Here is a 16,535-nt window from a genome sequence, read left to right as displayed (position 1 = left end):
AACCACCTTATTTATGTTGTTCTGTCCGATTATAGTGTCGATTTCACTGAATATGATCAAATTTTTTTTGCCGACGGCAGCTTTAAGACGGCAGATGCTGAAAACACCGTGAGTTTGTGTATCAGGCGAAATCAGACCGTTCATTCAAACATGCAGAAATTGCTTATTAGCGACATGCTCTGACTGGCTGGCCGTCACATTTATTTCTGCTGTGTGATCTGCTGTCAGATTAATCCATATTGTGTAAAAATGTCCAGGGCTTATCATCATTATCGACTGAAATTTTATCGCAATCACGATATGATATTGTTTATCACCCATCCCTAATTACATTTATACTACACACACACATTCATTCATTCGATATAAAACTAGTACTGACTTTTATTTTAAGGACAAAAAAACTGCCTGAAGACCTGTTCACACCCTCACAAATGTTCAGCATGAAAATTCTTTGAAATTAAAATTAAAAACAAAAACATTCATCTTCAACAGGCCTTAACTCTGGTTTAACTTCAAATTATAAATAGTTTGCAGCTTAACAAGCTACAATTTCAAAGTAGCTTTCCCAAACACTGTTTTAACTGTCACCCCCCTTTTTGAGAATCGACGTGAAAATGCACTTTCCAAACTTAAATGGTTGTAATTTAAGAATGCTTTAGAATATATACTAGGTTTGGTCTTGTTTTAAAGAAGATACTCATCATATTATTGCCGAAGTGAAAGCACTTAAAAAAAAATAAAAATAAGAGTATGAAAAAGTTATTTAAATCAAATGAACTGTACTAAATATTTGTATTTTATTTAAAATATATATTTTACAAAATAATTATTACTACAAAATCAAAGCCATATGTCTAACCAAGTTGTGTTTCAAATTTGAAGTTGATATCACAAAAATGTAAGTTCCAATGAGATTTTGTTTAGGCGCTGTACCAAAACTAGCCACAGGTTGTCACCCACATTGCATAGAATTTTGTTTTGATGTTTTTACGGTAACAAATTAATACTTTTTTGTCCAAATATCACTTTTATCACAAATATGGAACCTTGAGACTCAGGGTCTTTCTGACAATTTGTGTTTTGTCAAGATTAAAAAAGGTTTTGATTATAAAGTAGTAAAAATAAATGTTGTAATATGAAACATGACACCGCCCACTAGAGGAGCCGCCCGCTAAAAGATTCGAGAGTACTGTTTCCATGGCAATGCAGTATCCAATTTCAGAAAGTTTTCACTGTCTAAATTTTGAGTTTATAAGTTTTCGAATGATACCTAACTTATGGTGATTACTAAAATGTGTGATATTAAAAAAAGGCGATAAAAAAAAGAAAGCCAAGCGGTTAAGACGGTTAAGGGGTTAAAGTCGCAATAAAGTCACAATGAAATGGAATTGGAAGATTATGAGGGTATGAGAAATTAAAAAATAAAATAAAATAATGCACAGATAACTCATTTAGAATAAATAATGGTGGCTTTAAGTGCAGGCTCAACTCAACACCCAAAACAGGAAGTCACCTAAGCCAAGCTTCAGTAATTACCTCCACAATTCACCAAAGGGGTCTTATATCTGTTGCCTCTTGACAATTTCTAGAGTGGCGGCTGCGCATGATTGATGGTTTATAAAACCTTTTTTACAGTTCTGACATTTCGGTGAAACAAGCAGGGTCTGAACTTTCCATCTGGTGCTACCTGCCTCCTGTCCCCACCCTCCCTCAAAGTCCTCAACCGTCCTTGAGCCCCGGCGTCATGCTTTGATCAGAGCTCTTTAGGGAAAGGGCAGGAACCCACAAGATTAATGCTTTCCCAGGGCATATTACAGCCCGGCGCCAGCTAGCCTAATCACTATCAACAGCGTATTGATGATGCAGAGTGTGTGCGTGGCTGCTTACCAACACGACTGCCACCAATGTCATATTTGCAGCACTCCCTGCAGGGCACTTAGCAGCACGGCTCCTCGGTGCATTAATGTTCACGAGTCTGACGAAAGAAGGATGAAAGCAGAGGAAGGGAAGTTCTATCGCTCCACCTCATCGTGCATTGCTCCTCTGTAATTGAAGTAGTGCGACATGTACATTATGCCGGAAATTAAGCGAGTGATGAAACCGCAGAGGTTTTCAGACACATGTACTTTAGATCCTCTTCCCAGTAATTAAGTAATTACACTCTTTGTTCTTTGTTTATAAAGCTAATAACTGATTTACATAGAAATTATAATGATTTACGGGGTGCCAAACAAAAGACGTAACACTAATTCTTTAGTGCTGGGATGCACACACACACAAAAAAAGAAAACGCAAAAAAAAAGAAAAAAGTTTTTCCGAGGTCTATTCATCTACAGTATGTTTGGGTGCAACCTCCTGCTTCTCACAAATTGTGCTTCATAAATGTTAACAAATCTAACATTTACTTTAATAAACAAATTAATTGAGACTACAGCTGTTTAGCTGTGCATTTAATGAATGAGCACTGTGCCACTGTTCGTCTGACTGTTTGTACTGTACTGTACTGTATTTTATTTTATTTTTCTGTTTTAATTATTCTTATTTCTTTTAATTATTTTAATTTCTTCTATGTAAAGCACTTTGAATTTCCATTGTGTATGAAATGTGCTATATAAATAAACTTGCCTTGCCTACAGGATGGTTTCAAACTGATTTTTGGTCAATCTATTGAATCATCACTAATGTCACACAATGTTGAAAAATAAACATTTTGCAATGCACATGCACTAAATGTATTAGCTATCTGTTTGTGTGTGTGCCTGCGTGTATGCGAGTGTGTGGGTCGCTAGTTAATACACAACAAAAAATGTCAGAATAAAACTAAAACTAAAACAATTTCTTTAGGAACTGTTTTACAGTTGATGCACACAGGCTAAATTACATTGAGCAGCGTGTAAGAGAGGGCAGAATTATTTCCTGTGTGTGTCTCTGCCTACGTTCCTCCCCCTGCCCTTGTTTAAGGTTACCACTGCTAATTTGCACCTGCGCAGGAGTTATAAACCAATTACATGGCTGAGTGCTGTGGAAGACCAGTAGGTGCTAACCCTTGAACAAAAGTCAATACTCTGTCTATTTACCAGCCATAGTCGATATTAGACTTTAGAGATATTAGGCTAAAGTATTAGGAGAGTGCAATTACTCCAACTCAATTTTCCATTCAGACAAATGACCTCTTTTGTCATTTATTTTTCTCTTAAAAAGATGTGATTAGATGTTCTGATACATACATCCAACAATTTCATCTCTTACATAGCCCACAAGCCATTTCCACTGACCCTTTTTTCCTAGCTGGATATTTATTATTAGCATAAACTATTTCCTGTAGATAATTGGCATGAGTCTGCAATGAGTTACACAGCCTTGATTTTCTCATAATCCTATTTTCAGATATCAAAAGCAGATCATTCTAGGTGATGCTTCCTACCAGCCAAAAATGATCAATAACAACTGTTTGTGTAGGGTGTAGGCCTACATTGATTTAATTTCAATGAACACTCTGAAACATCTGTCATAAAAGTGAGTTATATTTTAGGTCAAATTATAGCACCTGCAAAATCTGAACATTATATTCATCAAATAATCGGTCAATCACAGTTTCTGCAAAAATATATAAGCAGAACAACAGATAATAAGAAGAAATGTTTATTGAACCCCAAATCAGCATATTAGAATGATTTCTGAAGGATCATGTGACACTGAAGACTGGAGTAATGATGCTGAAAATTCAGCTTTGCCATCACAGGAGCAAAATACACTTTGAAATATATTAAAATAAGTCAGTTATTTTTTAAATGTAATAATATTTAACAATATTTCAGTTTTTACTGTATTTTTTGAACAAATCAATGCATTTGGACACTTAAAGGGTTAGTTCACACCAAAATGAAAATTCTGTCAGTAATTACTCATCCTCATGTTGTTCCAAACCACGTAAGACTTTCGTTCATCTTCGGAACACAAATTAAGATATTTTTGATGAAATCTGAGAGCTGGATCACTCCTCCTGCAGGCTTATGGACACCTTAACTTGCTGGCCCAGAAAATGTATTAAAGACATTGTTAATATAGTCCAAGTGACTCCAGTGGCTCAATCTTAAGTTTATAAAGCGACGAGAATACTTTTTGTGCGCAAAAACATACAAAAATAACGACTTTATTCCACTTTTCATTTCCTTCTCTCTGGACCTCGAGTCTTTTTACATAGTGTAATAGCGTAGTGCGTCTGTGTTGCACGTCACCACGTATCACACATGACCAGAGTCGCCCAATAGTGAGCCTACGTGTGACGTGCAACACAGACGCGCTACGCTTAAACACTACGTAAAAAGACTCGAGGTCCAGAGAGAAGGAAATGAAAAGTGGAATAAAGTCGTTATTTTTGTATGTTTTTGCGCACAAAAAGTATTCTCGTCGCTTTATAAACTTAAGATTGAGCCACTGGAGTCACTTGGACTATATTAACAATGTCTTTAATACATTTTCTGGGCCAGCAAGTTAAGGTGTCCATAAGCCTGTGGAGGAGTGATCCAGCTCTCAGATTTCATCAAAAATATCTTAATTTGTGTTCCGAAGATGAACGAAAGTCTTACGGGGTTGGAACAACATGAGGGTGAGTAATTACTGACAGAATTTTCATTTTTTGGTGAACTAACCCTTTAAGACAATTTAAAATGTCCGGAGCCCCTAAAGGGACATGGACTTCTCATAGAGATCAATTTATATTATTAAAATGAGGTCGTAATTCGTTTTCTATGCTATTATGATTGGAAAAATGTGTCATTTGTGTTTTAAAAATGTTTGTTATGCTTCCCAATGATCCGGGAAGTTCAAATCTGTGAATATAATGCCAAGTAAGCACTGGCCTTATTTCTTTATACTTAAGTCCAAGTTCAAACTCTATGAACCGCTCTATTGTTAACACACGGAGCTGTCTGAAACACTGCCAGCGGGATATGAAACAGGAAGTGTTTGTCCGAGCTCACAACAAGTTTTAAGAGAGAACACAAAGGTTTTGCGAGAGAACACAAACGTTTTGAGAGAGAACACAAAAGTTTTGCGAGAGAACGCAAAAGCTTTGAATTTTTTTCCTCTCCCATCCCATATTTTTTCCACCACCATGACCCTTTAGGGGGTCTGTAAAATGTTTAAATTGAATTGCTATATAACAAAACATCAAACAAATGCAAAACCCTTTCTAACAAAGAATTTTCATTTTTCTTTTTCATTGTTGTGGAAGTATAAAGTCAGTTCCTCTTAAGTTCGCACAAGCAACTTAAAAAAAAAGTATAGCCTTAATTGAGTGTCTTTATTTTGAACTGAAATCACTTGGTTAGATATTCTGTCCATTATTCTGTCTATTTTGTGTATAATAAAATGCAATGAAATAATTTTTTCAACATTGTTTCAGAGTCTAACTTTTCAGGACCCCTTTATTTGTCATCCTCTCAATAAAAACGCTGCAATATCTTCACTTCCTCTCTATCCTGGAGTGAAGTATCAGGTAAGTACAAAGGACATCCTTCCAGCGGCCATTAAAATGAGCAGGGAGGAAAAAAAACATATTACTTTTTACTGTCATTTTGTACACATCAATGCTTGAATTATCCCCAGACAGCATTTAATGTCAGATATCCAAGTCAAACTCATAAAACCATGTTCTAACATGACATGTTTTAAAAGTTAAAGGCCCATGTAACAGCTTTCCACAAGGAGCTGCCAAGCCTGAGTGGAGAGCTTTAACCCTTTTCATTTGCCAAAGAGCAACACACCAAAAAGAGCAAGAGATCGCGGCACAGCGCTAAACAGTTAGCCCAAGTGATTGAGCATGCCATTTTTGGCAGAGCCAGGGTTTGATACGTGGCCTACAAGGACAATGAATGAAAGAAAGGCTGAACGAGAGAGCGGCCAAGGATGAGAGGCATGCATTCAGCCCCCCTCCTCCCATACTATAATCTCCAACTGTGATGGAGTGAATTAAATTTAGATTAGACCTCATGCTTGACCTAGTCACTTTCAAGTCATAAAAAGAGATTGTGGTGACCCGATAAGGGATGGAGAGAGTAGGAGGGGTGATGTGGACAGCAGAGGAAGAGAGAAAAAAGGTCTTTCAAAAAGAGAAGGATGGTGCCGTCTCTCAACTCAATCACCCAATCAACTGCATCAAGCCAGGATGTAAGACACACACTGTAATCATGGCCAAAATGCTATAAGGCCTAACACAAAGAATGCAATCAGTTATGCATAAACTGTGTATCACCAACTGTCTTCTGTTTCTTTGCTCAGTATTCATTTGATTTTCCAGCTGACATATTAAGAATTCATTGGGCCATTGAACTGCATGTTACATGAGCATGTTACAGACACTTCACTTCACTAATGGTGTTGATAACCGCACACATAACTCATCAAACTGATATGTACAGATAAAATAACACTGCCACGTTTCAGATACTGCTATAGGCTGGGTTTCCCGATAACATTTCAAATCCTGCATTAAGGACCATCTTAATTACATTACATCGGAGGAACGTGTATTCAAAAGTGCCATGTAGATTGCATGTAATAGGACTTAAATGCATAAGATTACTGGAGCTCTAAGGCCCAACAGTGCTGAACTAAAACACTAAATTCACCAAAACATCCAATACTGTAGTTTCTTGAACCATAAAATGCTCAAAAATCAGTGCAAAGATGTTGAAAAATATGAAGATACAAATAGCTTATCTTTTCAAAGGATTAAATATATCTATTTATTTATGTACTTACTTATTTTCTGTACACTGCCATTCAAAAGTTTATTATTATTATTATTATTTATTATAAGAAGTTTGGGTAACACTAGAATAATGGTCCATCATTAATAAGTAAATATGCAGAAAGTAATGCAGGACTAATGAGTAGTACTACATTAACACTTAGTTACTACTATTATATAAAATGGAAACATGCTTAACTAATCAGTAATTAATATCGAATTCAGGACTAAGATAGTTCCTTGTAAGGTAATCAATAATTCCTTAATGAGATTGGCATCATTAACAACCAATAGGTAATTTTAACAAATTATAAAGAGTTACTAATTACTAATCACAACATTAACGTGCCTGAGACGTTAGCAAGTGTCATTTTTTTTTACTCTCAGCGTAATGTCATAACTACTAATACGGTCATAACTAGTGATAATGGTCCAGATCACTAGTAGTTCTTGAAGATTGTCTTGAAGAATTAGTGATGCATTTGATCACTATATTCAGAGTAAAAATGATGACTGATTACGTCTCAGACACACGATAATGTTCTTTATAATTTGTCGGTTAGTTAAAGGAGAACTCCGGTCAATTTTAACATTGAGCTAATTTTTTTGTACATTTGGAGTGCTGTCAATACAGAGAACAACGACAAAAATCGGTGTTGCCTACACCGAGTTATTCTATTTTTAAAATTTGCACCATGTTGACATCAATGGGGCAAGTTTTAAACCTGCGTTTAAGCCTCTTAACATCCTTGATGTGTCATTACAAGTGCACAGAAAATGTGAGTGATTCCTTCTGAGTGAACACGAGTGGATCTGACTGCAGTAGATGTGAAAGATATGTATAAAAATGATGTTATTTAAGCCAGCGCAAATACCTGTGTTTACATCCTGTTTTTCGGTTGAAGTCCAAAGTAGTCGATTGCCGAGTTCACGTGCATAGGTTTAGTTACCTATGATCACACACGTGAATTCGGCAATCGATTACTTTGGACTTCAACCGAAAAACAGGATGTAAACACAGGTATTTGCGCTGGCTTAAATAACATCATTTTTATACATATCTTTCACATCTACTGCAGTCAGATTCACTCGTGTTCACTCAGAAGGAATCACTCACATTTTCTGTGCACTTGTAATGACACATCAATGATGTTAAGAGGCTAAAAGCAGGTTTAGTACTTGCCCCATTGAAGTCAACAGGGTGCAAATTTTAAAAATAGAATAACTCGGTGTAGGCAACACCGATTTTTGTCGTTGTTCTCTGTATTGACAGCACTCCAAATGTACAAAAAAATGAGCTCAATGTTAAAATTGACCGGAGTTCTCCTTTAATAGTTATTAATGAGGCTAATCTCATTAAGTAATCATTGATTACCTAATAAGGAACTATCTCCAAAATTGGATATTACTTACTGATAAGTTAAGCTTGTTTCTATATTAGTTAATAGTAGAAGCTGAAGTGTTAATGTAGTAATACTCATTAGTCCTGCATTACTTCCTGCATAGTCACTTATTAATGACGGACCATTATTCTAAAGTGTTACTGACTTTTGCTATGCTCACCAAGACTGACCAAGCTAAATTCCTCTGAAGTTTTCATGAGAAATTATGCATCAGACAGCTTGAAACAGACCTTGTGTTTGACGCGTTGCCCTTCAATTAAGTGTATATTCCGATGTATTACACCAGGCGCTGTGACCCTCAACCCTGCACAGCATTTAAAAAGCAGCGTGCCAGAAGAGGAGGTGATGCATAATGTGCGTAAAAAGCCAGTGGGTTAAGATAAGCAGTCTTCTTTCAGGAGAGGAAAATGGTTACAAATAAAATAAAATTTAAAAAATAAAAAGCCAGACACAATGCCAAAAGCTGTTTCTATCTGACCTCTTTAGCAAGCTCTTAAAGCACAACAAATAGCATTGTCACATATTTAGGTGTGAAACCCTGAATAGTAAAGTAGGCCATGCACAGGTGTTAAGGAAAGATAAGCCCTGTCCTTTTCCTGAATTTTAAGGGATCCTGCTCAAAATATGCGAGGAGACACATTTCCCCACACAGAGACTGTCAATCATCTCGGTCCCCCTGCTCAAACGGAAAGTTTGCATGGGGCTGAAGTTTCAAAGCTGCTTTTGCTCAAGACCTAAATGAAGAATAAAGATATCTGACAGCCAGCAGATTAGAGTCAGAGGTCACTTGTGATAACTGTAGGACCTGACATTTTCATCCCCGCATCTTTCTTACACAGCTTTCTGGAATACTCCATTCGGATCAATCGTGACATTCAGCAGCACTATCATTTCAGATATTTAACTGAACCGTGCAGGTAGAACGTGTCACATATGGCCATTATAAATATGGATATGTTTCTTACAAAAATGCATCGCTTTACTTCAGAAGGCCTTTACTAACCCCCCGGAGCCATATGGGTTACTTTTATGATGGATGAATGCGTTACTCAAAGTTACTATTCACTCCTATTATAAAGCTTGGAAGAGCCAGGTTCCCTTTCGTCAGCAGGGAACTCCGACGCCTCGTCGGGGGAGTTCCCCTGACGAATTGGGATCACGCTAGGGAGACCAATTGCCTTCGAGTGAATTAAAACGAGCCAATGATCATTGGCATGCAAGGTTTGCATTCCGCGGCCCGCCTACCAGTGCGGGTATAAGGCGGAATCAAGCACATACACAAACGCTTTCTGCTTCGGAGCCGACCGGTTGTGTCCTCTCTGAGTGAATGAGTTTTAAGATTGTATTTATCTTACGCTCTACGAGTCTGCTGTTTCGGGAAGGGACCTCTCTGTGTTGGTGAGACGGCGTTTCAGCGACCGCGCGATTTCCTGTCTGCCGGCTGCGTCTACACACTTGTTAATTCAAAAGCTGTTTTTACAGCTGGTAAACGGTTGAGTGCGCACAGCGGGCTTGCAGTTTCCCCGCTGTGTCGCCGCGTTGGGTCCCTGTGTGCTTCAGCACAATAAAGAGAGTAATTTCTTCCTGAAAGAGCAACACGAGTGAAGATCGCGTCCTTTTCAGGATGACGTTTCACTCGTGTGTTTCTGGATGCGATCGTTCCTGTCCTTATTTGACGGCCACGTTCATTGTTTCACGTGCCTAATCAGTGTGTGAAACTGCGTTCGTGGGTGGTTCATGTTCTCTCATGAGTGCATGACCACGTCGGCACATTGTTCGTCTCCCCTTTTTAAAGGCTCGAGCCGCTCAGCGTGCCGTGTGCCGTCGAGCGCCGGTTGACAGCGTGGGTTGTCACGGCAACCCAACGCGCGTCGTTCGGCCCTCAAGATGCATGGTCAAGATCAAGACTCGCGTGCCTCTATGAGGTGAGTCCCTTTGCTTGTTTCCCGATCTAGTTTCTCTTCTGGTGCACCAGGAGAGGGCTACTTTGGCAAATAACATTGGTGATCTGAGGGTTACAGTGCGGAATGTCTCGCCAGGTGAAAGACCCTCACGAGCTTCCCACTCCTCTAGCGCATCACAAACATGCTGAGACTGTGTTCGTGGGTGGTTTGTGCTCTCTACATGAGAGCATGACCACGTCGGCACGTTGTTCGTCTTGCCTGAGGGCTTGAACGCTCAGCGTGCCGTGTGCCAGCGATGGCCACGTTCACTGTCTTGCATGCCTGGTTGACGGCCATGATCGCTGTTTCACATGCCTAATCAGTGTGTTGAGACGGCGTTCATGGGTGGTTCATGTTCTCCCAGGAGTGCATGACCACGTCGGCACGTTGTTCGCCTCCCCTTTCTCGTAAAGGCTTGAGCCGCTCAGCGTGCCGTGTGCCGTCGAGGCTTTGAGTGGGATTTTGGTCCTTATCATGAGGGACCAAGCATTTCATTCGGGGCCCCAGGGGAGGACAGATGTCGATTGCTACATCGGAGAGAGGGCTGTTATACTCTGAAAATGATGCTGAGTTCCTACTGTAATGGTGTGTTCTCATGCTGAAGGTTCAGACTTGACAGCCACACTTCCTGGGTCTAAAGTGCCTAGATGTGTGTGAAAAATTTTGGCAGTATGGAAGTATTTTGGTGCCAATATGGCAAGCCAAACATGCCTAAATCTGCAGAAGTTTTTCCTCTCTCACTACCCCTGCACATTCAGTGCACGTGGGTAGTTCTGACTCGGAGTAGAGCTGCGCTTTATGACTGGCCGTGATTAGTCACAGCGCTGGCCTTCGGTCAGACGATGTCCACACTGTGGTCCAGAAGCGCCTTAAAACCAGCCCGCTCGGAGTTCGTTTCCCCCCCAGCAAAAGGAGGGGAAATGACCCTGAGAGGAGCGACCCAGAGAGTGTGACGAAAACTGCTCTTTGGGAGTGTGTGTCATCACCACTCCTTCCCCCGGAGAAGGGCCGGGTGGAGAATCCTTTGTTAAATTTTTCTAGTTTCTGTTCCTCCGCCGACCAGCTGGTCGGTGGTACCCAAAACCTAAAAAAAAGAGCAGTTTCTTCCTCCCCTGGGTCATTCACGGTTGGGACTGCCGAACATGCAGTCTCTCCCGCTCAAGAGTAGGACGTCAGTGTGCGCCACCCTCGGGTCTCGCCACTCTCAGTCCTCTCTCCCCAGCTCTCAGATAGCAGTGGCGCCACCTCGGTCACGCCACTCCTGTCTGTCGCTGGGCGGGAAGGCGAGACCAGCAGCCGCCCTCGGGCCTTGCTCCTTGTCTCCTCCCCTTCCCTCGCCAGGCGACAGACCGCAGCAGAACACTCACGGGTCTTCCCTGCCGTCTGTCCCCCGGTGGAGGCAGGTAGGTGTTCTTCAAATACACACCCAGACCCCGCTCTCGGCCGCCACAATGCCACCAGAGCCGTGTCCCTGCCCTCCACCTCGCTGCCCCTCCGCGGGTACGCCGGTCGTGCGGGTGGGCTCGTTGCGGCGGTTTCTCGGAGCCTGGTTAGAGCTCCCGAGTCCGTCGCGCTGGCTCATCCGCACCAACCGGCTCGGCTATGCAATTCAATTTGCACGCCGGCCTCCCAAGTTCAGGGGCGTCCACTTCACCCATGTGCGTCCAGTGGATGCCCCGGTCTTGCGGAAAGGGATCGACGTCCTACTGGCGAAGGACGCGATCGAGCCGGTCCCTCCAGCCGATATGAGGTCAGGGTTTTACAGCCCTTACTTCATTGTACCCAAGAAAGGCGGTGGGTTACGGCTAATCCTGGATCTGCGAGTATTGAATCGGGCCCTGCACAAGCTCCCGTTCAAGATGCTCACGCACAAACGCATTTTCGAGTGCATCCGTCCCCAGGATTGGTTTGCAGCGATCGACCTGAAGGACGCGTACTTTCATGTCTCGATTCTTCCTCGACACAGACCGTTCCTTCGGTTTGCTTTCGAGAGTCGAGCATATCAGTACAAGGTCCTACCCTTCGGGCTGGCCCTGTCGCTCCGTGTCTTCACGAAAGTCGCGGAGGCGGCCATTGTTCCCATGAGAGAACAAGGCGTTCGCATTCTCAACTACCTCGACGACTGGCTCATTCTGGCACACTCGCGAGATGTGTTGTGCGATCACAGGGACATGGTGCTCCGGCACCTCAGTCAGTTGGGGCTTCAGGTCAACTGGGACAAGAGCAAACTCTCCCCTGTGCAGAGGATCTCTTGTCTCGGTATGGAGCTGGACTCGGTCGCCCAGACTGCGCGCCTCACGGAGGAACGCGTCCAGTCAGTGCTCAACTGCCTCAAGTCTTTGAGGCAAGTCAGCGGTTCCACTGAAACAATTTCAGAGGCTCCTGGGGCGTATGGCAGCCGCAGCCGCAGTAACGCCGCTCGGTCTGTTGCATATGAGACCGCTCCAGCACTGGCTTGCGATCGAGTCTCGAGGTGGGCGTGGCAGAGCGGCAAGTTCCGGGTCAGAGTCACCCCGAGCTGTCGCCAAACCTTCTCCCCTTGGTTGGATCCTGGGTTTCTACGGGCTGGAGTGCCCCTACTCCAGGTTTCCAGGCATGCTGTGGTTTTCACAGATGCTTCTGCCAAGGGCTGGGGGGCCACGTACAAAGGGCATGCAGTCTCGGGTCTGTGGACGGGGCCCCAGCTGCATTGGCACATCAATTGCCTAGAGTTGCAAGCAGTACGCTTGGCCTTGTGTCGCCTCAAGGGGTTTCTCAGACACAAGCATGTACTGGTCCGTACGGACAGCACTGCGACCGTTGCGTACATCAACCGACAAGGTGGTCTGCGCTCCCGTCGTATGTCGCGACTCGCCTCCCACCTCCTCCTATGGAGTCAGAAGCATCTGAGGTCGCTTCGTGCCATTCATGTCCCAGGGGAGTTCAATTATGTGGCCGACGAGCTTTCACGTCAGCCTCCCCTTCCGGGAGAGTGGCGACTCCATCCCCAGGCGGTCCAGCTGATTTGGCGAATCTTCGGAGCCGCACAGGTAGACCTGTTTGCCTCTCCGGACACGACCCATTGCCAGTGGTATTACTCCCTGACCGAGGGAACTCTCGGCACGGATGCCCTGGCACACAGCTGGCCCCGGGACTTACGCAAATATGCGTTTCCCCCAGTGAGCCTTCTTGCACAGACACTGTGCAAGGTCAGGGAGGACGAGGAGCAGGTCCTTTTGGTGGCCCCGTATTGGCCAACCCGGACTTGGTTCCCAGAACTCATGCTCCTTGCGACAGCCCCTCCCTGGCCGGTTCCTCTGAGGAAAGACCTTCTCTCTCAGAGACGGGGCACTCTATGGCACCCGCGTCCAGACCTCTGGAAACTCCATGTCTGGTCCCTGGACGGGACGCGGAGGTTCTAGATGGCCTGCCACAGGCAGTGGTAGATACCATCTCTTCAGCTAGAGCCCCCTCTACGAGGCGCCTCTATGCTCTGAAGTGGAACCTGTTCGTCGGCTGGTGTTCTTCCCACGGGGAGAACCCACGAACTTGCCCGATCAGAGTCGTGCTCTCCTTCCTACAACAAGGGTTGGAGCGAAGGCTGTCTCCCTCCACCCTTAAAGTGTATGTGGCCGCAATAGCCACACATCACGATGTAGTTGAAGGTAAGTCCGTAGGGAAGCACGACCTGGTCATCAGATTCCTCAAGGGTGCTAGGAGGCTAAATCCACCTCGCAACTTGCACCCTGTACCCTCTTGGGACTTAACTTTAGTGCTTAGAGCACTTCAAAGTCCTCCTTTTGAGCCTTTGCTGTCAGTCGAGCTTAATATCCTGTCCATTAAGACAGCGCTCCTGTTAGCATTGGCTTCCTTCAAGAGGGTAGGGGATCTGCAGGCTTTTTCGGTCGACGAATCGTGCCTAGAGTTCGGGCCTGGCCTTTCTCAGGTCATATTGAGACCCAGGCTCGGATATGTGCCCAAGGTTCCTACCACTCCCTTCGCGGACCAGGTAGTGAACCTGCAAGCGCTGCCCCAGGAGGAGGCAGACCCAGCCCTAGCTTTTCTCTGTCCTGTCCGGGCCCTCCGGGTTTATATAGACAGAACGCAAAGCTTTAGGACCTCAGATCAGCTCTTTGTTTGTTACGGAGGCCAGCAGAAGGGGAAGGCTGTCTCCAAGCAGAGGTTAGCCCACTGGCTAGTGGATGCTATCACCAGGGCTTATGAGTCCCAGGGTGAGCCCTGCCCACCTAGGTTGCGGGCTCACTCCACTAGGAGTGTTGCCGCTTCCTGGGCTCTGCCACAAGGCGCCTCGCTAACAGACATTTGTAGAGCTGCGGGCTGGGCGACACCGAACACGTTCGCTAGGTTTTATGGCCTACGTGTGGAACCGGTTTCCTCCCGAGTACTCACTACTGCCAGTAATTAGAGGGAATAGGTGTGTCGGCTTGCGATGCCATTCCGTGAGCGGATACGTGCGTCTTTTTGCTCCGTTGGTTACCCAACAAACGGCTAACCTCGTGAGTTCCTCCATCACCCCCTCCGGTGCCAGGCGTTGCGGACCGCCCGGCACCAGGTCTGCTACCTTCAGTAAGGAGTTGCTAGTAGACTGGGTGTTTTTCCAGTGGTCCCTGCGGCGACCCATGATTGCCACGTGCAGTTCAGCCGTGTCTTCCCCTTGACAGACTCATTCTGTCATCCTTGTTGAGTATGCTCCTCACTCCTCCGGACTGGGACTACCTTCAAGGACTGCCATATGTTTCACTACCCTACGTGGTTAGTACATATGTGTTTTGAGGGCCTTCCTCTAGGCTGCCTCAGCTTCCGCAGCGTTCCCCCCCATTATATCCTTGGGGTCGGACACGCTTTCCCAGTGTTATCCAATATCCACTGATTGGGTCTTGTGGAACAGCAGTGTGATTCCCTAGCTAGCTCCCGCAAAATTTCTGGAAACTGCTGCAGGGCTGTAGCTTAGCTGGGCGCTGGAAGGGGCCAGCACCATGGCGTTTTGGTAGGGATCCCAATTCGTCAGGGGAACTCCCCCGACGAGGCGTCGGAGTTCCCTGCTGACGAAAGGGAACGTCTCAGTTACGTATGGTAACCCTCGTTCCCTGAGTCCAGGGAACGGAGACGCCTCGTCCCGTCGCCATGCTGCTGTACCTTCGCGGAGGACTGGACACCGTTCGGCTCCTCAGCGAAAAGCGTTTGTGTATGTGCTTGATTCCGCCTTATACCCGCACTGGTAGGCGGGCCGCGGAATGCAAACCTTGCATGCCAATGATCATTGGCTCGTTTTAATTCACTCGAAGGCAATTGGTCTCCCTAGCTTGATCCCAATTCGTCAGGGGAACTCCCCCGACGAGGCGTCTCCGTTCCCTGGACTCAGGGAACGAGGGTTACCATACGTAACCGAGACGATATTTTTAATATAATTCTGATTGTGTTTGGCTGAAAGAAGAAAGTCATATACACCTAGGATAGCTTGAGGGTATGTACATTTTTGGGATAATTTTCATTTTTGGGTGAACTAACCCTTTAATGAACAATATATTATAATTATTAGTCATTGCTTAGTGTTAATATGTTTACCTTCATGTCGTCTATAGTCTTCAGCACAAAAACATCAACGTAACAGAAACTCTTCTTATTGTCAAGCATCTTATTGTCTGTTAAACACAAACAGATCTTTCCCTTCTCTAAAAAACAAATAAAATAACACTTTATTTCAACATTTATTCCCCTTACCCAGTCCTATGTAGAGCATGCTGGGAACTAGAAATCCACTGCCCAATTTTCAAAGATATAAAGATAATTTAATTGTCAATTTAACTTCATTTTTAACAAAAATCGATTAACGCAGATATTTGAGTTTAAGTTACACACAATATTAAGTTAATGTCATGATCAACATTATCACGTCAACTGAACTTGTAATTTAAAAAGTTTAATTAAATCAATAAATTAAAATTATTAACTTGTAACCATGCATTTATTTAAGTAGTGGCAAAAGGTCTCCTGAATTAGTATTTAGAGTGTGACGTCGCCAGTCAGGATTGGTCAGTTGTCTGTTGCTGGCCGTGCTATTGGAGCAAAGTAAACACAACTTAATAATAATAAAAAAGCACCTGATAATCCTCCATAATGCGGTCGTTATTTACATCTCATACAATCTGCAGACTATTGAGATACCAAGGCAACGACTGACGCATTTGTATTACATGCCAACGGTTGGCCCAATGGTGGTATTGTTGTGAACTTAGAATCGAAAGACCAGGAGACTTGGTTGTTTCTTCAGCAGGATTCTTTATTGAGAACACGAGCTGTCGGTAGCTGCAGTCACCAAGTCTGACATGAAATGTTCTCTTACAGTTTATATACATTTAGGGGCAAGAACCGAAAAAGACAGGTTTAGGAACCGGTTTTAGACAGAGCATTGCCCACCCTAATCCACTCAGC

General features: G+C 43.9%; 1 protein-coding gene across 1 annotated transcript in view; it reads right to left on the bottom strand.

Annotated features, from left to right (window-relative positions):
- naaladl2 (N-acetylated alpha-linked acidic dipeptidase like 2) overlaps nt 1–10,400 on the bottom strand; it is a gene marked incomplete at both ends in the record, with an annotated part of 268,891 nt that extends 258,491 nt beyond the window's left edge. The window contains one exon of the mRNA XM_081357673.1: nt 10,298–10,400. Coding sequence (XP_081213799.1) covers nt 10,298–10,400 — 103 coding nt within the window. The remainder of the gene's footprint in view (nt 1–10,297) is intronic.
- Between the last annotated feature and the right edge of the window lie 6,135 nt (nt 10,401–16,535).

This window comes from Scardinius erythrophthalmus (genome assembly GCF_964197995.2).
Source record: "Scardinius erythrophthalmus genome assembly, chromosome: 25".
Lineage (NCBI taxonomy): Eukaryota > Metazoa > Chordata > Actinopteri > Cypriniformes > Leuciscidae > Scardinius > Scardinius erythrophthalmus.
Note: the sequence above shows the minus strand (reverse complement) of the source record. Positions and strands in the feature narration are given on the sequence as shown.